The following is a 10,080-nucleotide window of genomic DNA, read 5'->3' as shown; positions in this document are numbered from 1 at the left end:
TCCAGCAACTTTGTTTTTGTTCCTGATTTACAGCGTCCACAATTCTTTCGGTTTTTATTTGCATTTATACACAAATAAATTATACATTCCATTTTCATAAAATCTTTGCCAAGTGTTTTGTTGTAATTGCTGTATATGTCAGAATGTTACCTGATCCTTCAACCATATTATACATATATAGTGTCATAGAGTTGTACAGCACAGAATCCAACTCGTCTATGCCAACCAGATACCCTAAATAAATCTAGTTCCATTTACCAGAATTTGGCCCATGTCCCTCTAAACCCTTCCTCTTCATATACCCATCCAGATGCATTTTAAATGTTGAAATTGTACCACCCTCCACCACCTCATCTGGCAGCTCATTCCATACATGCACCACCCTCTGCATGAAAAAGTTGTCCCTGAGGTCCCTTTTAAATCTTTCCCCTCTCACCTTAAACCTATGCCCTCTAATTCACCCCGGGGAAGAGACCTTGCCTATTTATCCTCTCCATGCCCCTCGTGATTTTATAAATCTCTATAAGGTCACCCCGCAGCCTCCGTATTTACTGCTTCTTCATTCCTGCAAATATACCTCTAGCATGTTGTCCAGTAATCTCTCAAATTACTTCTGAATTTCACTTGCCACACCTGCCTTCAAATCACAGAAACTGCTGTATGTCAAATCCATGCTAATTACATCATTGATTTTCAACCACAGGACTTCTGCATTTAACTCTGGACTCCTATCTAGTGCTTAAAATGCACAAGTCAAATTTGTTCCAAAAAACCACCAAAATGACCAGAAAAAATTCAGTAATGGGTCAGAGGTAAGTTGTCCCCATAGCACAATGGACAGAACTAGTGAGGAATCGCTTCTTCAATTAGGGACTGTCTCTTGCATGCTTGCTCATGAGCAGCAAATGTGGGAAACAGCAGTTGAAAGAGCAGTGAACAGTTAGGAAAATAAGTAATGGAAACAAGGGAGCTGCTGAAGGTTCGGGCTGTTTTTTGCTGGGAGCTAGGGTCATGCTTTTTGCTAGGCACTAGGAGGAAGTTAGAGCATCTGCTGAGTCTGAGGGCGGGGATGGAGGAGGACGTCACAAGAGGAGTGAGAAAAGAAAATAGGAAGAGGTGGCTGTAAGTGAAGTGGGGGTGTGGAAGAAGAGGCCTGCAAGAGTTGTGGGCAGAGAAGGAGGCTGTAAAAGAAGTTTTAAGTCTGTCAACAAAGGCGTACTGAGCTAACTTGGAGCCAGGGCAACTTGAAATCACTAATGTAATAAATTCTTTGAACGTAGAATATCTAGCTTAAGGCTGAAAAGTGCAGTAAATACTGTAAGGGGAAAAAATAATTTAGTTGTTCAACATTGATTAGCATTAGGTGTTCAAAATGCCTAGCACTTTAGCTCTGGAATTATTTCCCAAAACCTCCCCATCTCTACCTCTGTTTTTCTCACTTATTCCATAAGACCTTCCACTTGGACCAGACCAAATGTTTGACTATGTGTCCTAATATCACCTGTGTCTTCACGTCTGATTTTGCTTTACAATGCTCATGTGAAGTATCGTGGGAATTTGAAGATGTTGAAGGTGTAATTGAATTAGGTTTATTGTCACTTGTACTCACGGGAGTACAGTTGTATCTTTGTACAACTTAAGTACAAAGATACCTAGGTACAGAAACTTAGTACAAAGCAGAAAAACAGAGAAAACAAAGTTAAAAATTAAACATTACAATCCTTCTTACTAAAAAGTAGAAAAACAAAGAAGCACAGTTAACAGTTCAATGCCACAGTCTGTATAATCAAGTTCATGTGGATAATTCACAACACAATTATAGTAACTGTATACTTAACTACAGTTATATTATTCTGGTCACATTTAAAAAGTCTCAGTTTTGCCAGTTGCTAAAAATATACTATACAAGCAGACAAACTTTGACATACTGAACTAATGTTATTTTTCTTAACAACTCTATCGTATCACTGCTCCGTTGTTGCTGGCTAGGGTTTGTAACACAGTTTGTCTAAAGGCTTGCTCTAAAAATATTATTCATATTTTTGCTAACTAATGGTACAATCATTTCTCCATTGCTACAGTTATCTTCCAGGCTGGACAGTTAACAGCGACTTTATTCTTTACATGTAATCTGAAATGCAGTTTTTTTCTGTTCTTGAAGAGTTTGCTCAAGAGATTAATAAAAACCCCATAAAATATTTAAAATGGAAATTGCTGTAAAAACTCAGCAGGTCTGGCTGCATCTGTGGACAGAAATCAGAATTAACATTTCAGGTCCAGTGACCCTTCTTCAGAACGGTACTGAACCAGCAATTTCAGTTTTTGCTTTTGACTTCCACCATCCACAGTTCTTTGGTTTTTTGATTGATATTTAAAATGGACTTCCTTTCAATACTGTAAGTTAATTTTCCATTCAAGATTTTCAAAGGGTCATGCTGCTAACACTGAAAATTGTCACTATGATAATCAGTTTTATCATAACTTAAGTTTTAAGTGAACTACAATACCAAAGTAACATTAAAACTATACCAGGATGAATGACAATAATACTAAGAAAAAGATGCTGACTATTTTGATAGATAAAAAGAGAGATGACAATTTAACTCTGTGAAGCAGTGTGTTTCATCTTGAAACAGGTTTATGTTGCTTGTGACTTTGTGCAACCATATGAATTAAGTTTTAATTCAATTATGACTTTATGAAAGAGGCAACACAAGTAGCTGCGACTTAGCCAACATTGCACCATACCCACCAATCAGAACTGTATGTTGTTGCAGTCACAGAGGCTAGCAGATCTTCACTGTTTATGACAAGTATTAACTTTACAGTTCATAAGTAACTCAAAAAAGTTTAACAAAATTTTCTATTATACTCCAGACATACGTATGTTGTAATTGCACTGCTGAAGGTCAATGTGAGCATATATAGTAGATAAAATTAACAATATAAAAAAGTGTACAACAAGGAATTGTACTAAAATATTTTGGAGAAGTATGGTGTTACAGACTTGAAATTTTTAAACAGTATAGTTACTAAACGCGTGAAGATAGCTTAGTGGGTCTCTGATGCTCGGAAATCTGGATAATGCTGACAACTGGAGCATAAAATGACAGTGACTCAATTTTCAATGGTAGACTTGCACTTGTTAAACAAAAAGGGTCAATTTTTCAACCCAAAGCCAATATTTTGGATTTTGCTGGCACTTCCTCTATAAAAGATTGGAGCAGGCGTGTGGAGATATGGAGAGGTAAAGCATTTGTGTGTCTATTACACTTTATAAGAAAGCTAGAAAATGTTTTCTTAGTGATTAACATTAAAGGTTATTTGATTAAATGCCACAACACAGCAAAGCCATTTTTCAACAACTTGCATTAATACTGTCTTTGACAGAGAAAAGTAACCAAGATTCATAGGTGTAATCAAACAGAATAGTTATAGGCCAAAATAAGACTTATTAGGAAGGCAACCGAAAACTTGTTCATAGGCAGGTCATAAAGAAGACCTTAAAAACAAGAAATAGGTGTCAGGCTTTTAAGAGAAGGAGTTCTAGTCTGAAGAGCGTAGAAGGCTCAAGATTGGAGGTGGCCCAAAAAGTAGGATCCAGAGTTGGGAACAAACAGGAATTTAGAGATAAGGTTGGTGAAAGCCAAGAGGCAGCATTTCAATGCAAGGACATGACCGATGGTTAGAGATCCTTAGAAAGTGCTGTTGTTGTTTGTAGCACCTTTAAATTTCTTTGCATGATTACAGAACAAAGCCTATGCAGTATTGTCCAGACTGTACATGGTGTCATGTGCTACTTAGCAGGGACATAGTGGATAAAGAGGATTAGCATGAAGATTTGGATGTTCTAAAGTTAGTGGAGGGTAGATGGGAGCCTGGCCAAGACAGCACTGAAGCAGTTAAACCTGGAGATGAAGGAATGAACAAATGTTTCAGACGCATATTGGTTGAAGCACAGGCCAAATTGGCAACTAACTGAAGTAAAGGTAGTTGTTTTCCGTAATTTATTGTACACTGGCTTAGAAACGCAACTCAAGTTGAATTGGATCCAGAGATTCAAAACTATGATTCAGCACAAGACAATCCCTAAGACGGGGACAGAAACAGTGACAGACAAATGGACCTTTAAACGAGGACCAAAGACAATAGTTTCAGACTTCACACTACAGGAAAATTTGATTAAAGATTGGACATCACTGGAAGAGTTGAAAAGTAGTGGAGAGGTAAAGTTTGATTTTATGACTGTACGTATGGAAGGAGACCTGAAATAACTGGTTCATACCATTGAAGGTCAGTATACAAATGAAAGAGAGAGCCAAGGTGAATATTTTGGGGGAAATAAGACAACATGGGAAAAGAGGTAATTGCTGAAGATGTCGTGGCTCTGATTGAACAAGTCCTCCCTCAATGCTTCCTCTTCGTTGTCCGGCTGGGTAGAAGAACACAGCCTGTTTTCATTCCTATCTATCTAGTCGTAGCTAGAAGTTCACCTGCAATGGCTTCTTATTCAGCTCCTGCACCATCAGTCTAAAGTCTCCACATACACAAACTATGATCTAATCATCACCTCTCCAACCTGTCCACCGCCTCTAATTTACCAGACCACTCATCTCACATCAGTTCTGGATGAATAGAAATTTCCTGCAACTAGATGGTTGAAGGTTGAAACCACAAATTCCAATTCCTAGTCACCAACATCAACCTTCTCCTCGGCTATTGTCTGAGATCATTTGTAAACTTAGTGTTTTATCTGAACACGAGCTCCTGACTCCACACCCTCTCCATCACCAAGTCCACCTACTTGCATTCTGAACAATATCCACTTATACCAGAGCCTTAGTTAATTTACTGCTAAAACTCTCATCCATGTTTTAATTTGTATTACAATGAACTCGTGGACAGTCTCCCCTAATCCTGCACATTACATAATTTTGAACTTCTCCAAAACTCTTGCCACGCATGCCTGAACTCTCAGTAAGTACCATTCACCTGTCAATCATTGTGCTCCCTAACCTATGTTTCTCCTTGGTCCTTTTTTTAAAATTAGCACCCTTTGGCTCAAATCGCTTGTCCTTCTCTACCTCTGTAATTTCCTCCCATCTTTTGTCCTCTGTACTCTTCCAATTCTGGCCTCGTGCATATTCCTAATTGTCTTGACTATTAGCAGTTGTGCCTTTGAGTACTAATGTCCAAGCTCTTAAATTCAGTTCCAAAACCTTTGTATTACTCCTTTCTCCTTTAAGATGTTCCTTAAAACCCATGTCTGAAGATGACCTTGGTCATCTTTCCCAAAATGTTTATGCGGCTTGATGCAAGGTTGTCTTGATGCTGTAATAGGATGAATGGTGGATCAGCAAGTTTCAAATGTAGTGTTACATGAAACATGGGCTTGGATTTGGGAAGCAACACGCTCAAATTGACCACCTGAGTGGAAAGAGAAATCTGAGATAAAACTTCAGCCTGCAAGGACGGAAGGGTGCAGCGCAGCAGTGTGAAGAGCAAGGTGTTGTTGATGAATTTGAAAGGTGAGGGAAGAGTGCCAGAGGAGCCAAGAAGGAAGCTGGGTAGTGTGCAATTCAACAGGAGTTAGGGTTAAGACAGCAAGAAATGGGTCTCTACAAGATATAATTGGAAATGAGATAAGGAATCAAGAGAAAGGTGCACATTTAGGGCTAATTGAAAAGAACATGGCTTACGGGCAAGTAGAAGCAGTGATGAGTTACGTGAGCTCCTCACACTTGATAAGAGTAGAAATATTGAAGATTTCAAAGTTGAAAGTGAAAAGAAACCCTGGGTTTTCTTTGCACTCCAGGATGATCATTTAAACAGATTAATTGACTACTTATAGTGGAACCTTACTATGTGCAAACCTGCTGTACTTTTGTCATACATTACAACATTCACAATACTTCCAAAAACACAGCATTGACTGTAAAGTGCTTTGAGATACCCAAGAACATGAAAATGCTATTGAAAAGCACACTTTACAGATTAAATGGCTTACAATTATATTTTAAACAGACAACTGATTAAAAAAAAAACAAATACCTTTCTCACTGATCAACTGTCGTGCGGTTTCATGCTGAAATTTTTCTAAGCTTGCAGTGTCTTCTTTCAAGTGGAACAGTATAAGAAATGGCAGGCCCTCTTCGGTTAACTCCTGAAAAGTACAACTCCATTAAAAATTTTAAATAACTTGTTCTGCAATGATCAGTTTTCAGCATGCTTTAAGTCTGTTTCATTTCTTTTGGCTATTAAGTATATAAGTCTTTACAGTGTAAATCCAAAGTGATAAAGGACATGTGGCAACAGCCCCTTCATCGGGTACTAGAGCGGTCTTAATGTTAGAATTATTTGTTACCATACATTATAAATCATTCAAAATTTCTATCCAAGTAAGGATTTTGCTTGTAATATCTGATTTTTAAATTTATCTTTTAAAATTTAAGTTTACTCTCGTGCCTTTTCATGCTGCTTTTCTTTACATTCTCTAACTACAGTGACTTCCAGTACGAGCTCAGTAACTCAAGTATGGCCTGACCATTGCAAAACCTTTAAAGCTTCACTGTTCTGTCTATATATCCTATCACTGTGTGAACAAAAAAAACTTGCCACATTGCCTAGACAACTGAGTCAATGACTATGCCCAAGTCAATTTCTAATTCTTCCATTGTTAATCTAACATGAATACGCTGCATATTTTACACAGTTTACAATACTTTACTCTAGTGTTACCGTTCATTTCACACTTTTCTTCCCAATTCAATAGCTGATTTAATTCATTCTGAAAATTCAATGCTACCTTTTCTATCTCCATTGTTCTTTTTACTTCAGAAACTTGGACACCAACAAGAATGCTTTTGGCTTTTATGACTAAGTCACTTATTCAGATCAGAAACGGATTGTGGAAGTAGTCCACTCAGCAGCCTTTCCTCAAAATGAGTTACATATTACTGTTCCTTGTTAAAAAAAAATGATTCTGCCTGCAGAGGGAGTTATACACAGGTTTACCTGGTCTGCTCATTTTGATGCTGACTGGTGCAGTTATTGGGGTAAAATGTTTAACTTTTTGAAAGCTTTTTAGGATGCATTTCAGCCAAGGATTTTAAGAAACAGGCTAACCGACTAAACAGGTAAGACAGGAACAGTAGTACATACTTTAATAACTTCATTAATTGTCTTAGCAAGATTTTCAATATACTTGCACAGAATTATGACTGAACCAGGATCATCTGGACCCCGTGGGCTACCCACCCAGAAAAGAAAAATATAACTTCACTTATTCAGACATCCAAGCTCTTCTCAAAGGCACTGATGGAAGAAACTCTTCACTTCGATCTATATCAGTTCATTCAGGCACAAAGGAAGCAGGAAACAATTTTTTTTTCCTTAGACGCTGACCTGAAAGAGTTTCTTCCACAACAACGTATTGGCCCTTTCATTTGTATAGGCCTTTCCTTAGTCTCAAAATATAACACTGAATAATAGAAGATAGAAATGTAATTATTCATCCTAATCTGAAAATGGGACTGTAAAAGGAACAGGATGAAAGTATGCTTTTAAAAATCAACACAGGCTACGCTTATATGACCTTGTGGCATGTACTGTCACAGATGTGAAAAGTGATCCACTTAAATGCCTGTTCAACCAGGTGAATAAGGAAAGTCAGAATATCAAGATTGAAAATTGAAAAAAGAAACAGAACCAGCTGTCTAACACAAAGTGACAATATTTTCAGAGTTATAAGTGGATGTTTTTCCCTTAAACTGCAATATTTAAAAGGGAAAGACTCAAAACTGCTGATTGCTAGGAGTTAAGCAATTTTCACAGTATTAGTATAGAACTTTTTATTTGAAATGAATACAGGTTAAATTAATGCTTACCTCACCATTTTCAAAAGTGATTTCTCTAACTAGTGGAACACACTTATCTTGGGTCCAGGCAAACGTGAGGTCAAAGTTTGTTAATGAACCCAAATACACCATGTCAGGACTATTTTCCTAAGGAATAGGGTAAAATATTACACATGTAAAGTCAGAACCAAATAAATGGCATGTTGAAAAATTCAATAGTTTCACAATACTATGAGAATTAATACTACTGAATAACTGCGAGACTATTAAGAAAAACTAGTTACAAATTCTAAATAGCAAACAGCAGGCTAAGTGGTTTCAGCAATTACTGTCAAGAGGGGCTTTGAACCTACCCCAAGTGGTTTGTAAATTACATTGTCACCACTATATCTCTCTGGTTTTGCAACACTCCTGAAAAAGGAAAATAGAACAATCAGGATGGGCATCACTCACATTTGTTTCAATGTTGCAAAATTATTCAGTAACAAGTCTCTATTCTAAAACAGAATTATCCATTGCAAGCCAGTACGCAATCCATCTCTCCTTGATCACAAGTAGTCATAAAACGTCATGATTTAGTGGAACAAAAGTACTGCAAATGAATGGGTTTGTACTGCAGTTTGCAAATGAAATTAACATTTTATCTTTTGCTGAAATATAGCACATAAATCATTTTGATGTGTTTGCCTAGATGTAATGCAAATGGAAGTTGAATATACGCATTAGCAAGTACTGAATACAACTTGAAATAGACTACTGCTCACAAAATTACATTTAGTCATATGAATTCTATATGGTCTTGGTTCCGCATATATCAGAGAGCTATAAACTACTGTCAAGACGGTTCCTTGGCATTGAGAAACACTAAAAAGGAAAAATCCGAGCAACACCAGCATTTAATGCAACTGCCTCAAAAGTATGAATTATTTTACTCCAATGACACTCCTCCTCCTCACAAATTCATATTTTACCATATGGAAAGAGACTACTCATCCCACTGCCCATGCGAGTTGTGCGTTTACTTTCATTTCCCTACCCTTGCCCTTTTAATCCTTTTCTTCTCCAAACATTTATCCACTTTGCTTTAAAAAAGTAATTGTAAATTCTGTTCCCATGAGCTTCTGGTAGATTATTTCACATCATGACAACCCTCTATGAAAGGAATGAAGGAGTTAGGAGATATGTTTTCGTTCAGTGTTAATTTTATGCCCCCTAGTTCTCAATTCACCCAATAGAAACTATTTTTTTTCTGATTTATCTCAGCAGATTTTGTTAATTTCCTTCACCTCCATCGATCCCCTTGCTATTCAGGGTTGAAACGTGCTAGATTTTCAAAGGAGAATCAAATCTCTCACGTTGCCTCTTTGTCCTTTCGTTTGAAAAAGGAGAAAGTTCTGTCTTTCTCCCAGGAGATTTCCATCAGGACTCCTTCAGAAACGTGGAGCCATACTGCAATTCTGACAGTTCTAGTGCAGAACAGTTGTGTGATGGGGAAGGAGGAGAAGGCAAACTACAGCCCCTTTACAATAACAAGCAGTCAGCTGCTCTATTCTGAAGTTTAAAGGTACACAATCACACAGCCACTCTGACTGGGTCCCGAGGGGTTAACGGGGGAATATCAGGGGGTCTAAGTATTGTAGGGAGGTGTATTTAGGGGTGAGAGAGTGAAGTATGGGGTCAGTTGAATAGTTACTGAAGAGTTACACTGTGTACTTAATAGTCTCATTTCTTCAGAGTAACTACTCACTTAATTTGAATGAACGATTTATTGTCATGCGAATTTTACAGAGAAATACAAAAAAAAAGTGAAAAGCTTTCAACTGTCACTATAATCCAGCACCATTTTGATAGTTTAAGAATAAGAGAAAATGAAAAAGCTGCAGCTTAAAAAGAAGTCCATCTATGCATGAGTTCTGAGCCAGCTCAGAATCAGCACCGCCTTACCAGACCCAATTAACATGGAAGTCACCAATCCTCAGGTGCCACCTTTCACTGCTGGGCTGATTCACCTTCGCCACCAACCACACCAATGTCAGAGATTATCAATTGCGGTTGATGCTGCTGTTGGGCCCTCCCACCAGTGACAGTGCCAGTGCCAGCCCCAGCCCCAGCACCAGCCAACTGGGTCGCTGATCCTCAGGCAGAAACTTTCGCCACTGGGCCTACCTCACTGATGTCACCTCAGGGCTCACTTTCATTTGCATTGGGCTTTCTACGCGCACAC

At 38.0% G+C, this 10,080-nt stretch overlaps 1 protein-coding gene across 2 annotated transcripts in view; it reads right to left on the bottom strand.

Moving 5' to 3' along the window:
• The window catches only part of erp44 (endoplasmic reticulum protein 44), a 94,038-nt gene that overhangs the window by 4,868 nt on the left and 79,090 nt on the right, over nt 1–10,080 (bottom strand). For both annotated transcript variants that reach the window (XM_048616458.1, XM_048616461.1), the window contains 3 exons: nt 8,210–8,267; nt 7,887–8,003; nt 6,052–6,163 (listed from right to left, as the gene is read on the bottom strand). In XM_048616458.1, the coding sequence (XP_048472415.1) occupies nt 6,052–6,163; nt 7,887–8,003; nt 8,210–8,267 (287 nt within the window). The remainder of the gene's footprint in view (nt 1–6,051; nt 6,164–7,886; nt 8,004–8,209; nt 8,268–10,080) is intronic.

Source organism: Rhincodon typus, chromosome 2 (assembly GCF_021869965.1).
Source record: "Rhincodon typus isolate 14 chromosome 2, sRhiTyp1.1, whole genome shotgun sequence".
In the NCBI taxonomy this organism is placed as follows: Eukaryota; Metazoa; Chordata; class Chondrichthyes; order Orectolobiformes; family Rhincodontidae; genus Rhincodon; species Rhincodon typus.
Note: the sequence above shows the minus strand (reverse complement) of the source record. Positions and strands in the feature narration are given on the sequence as shown.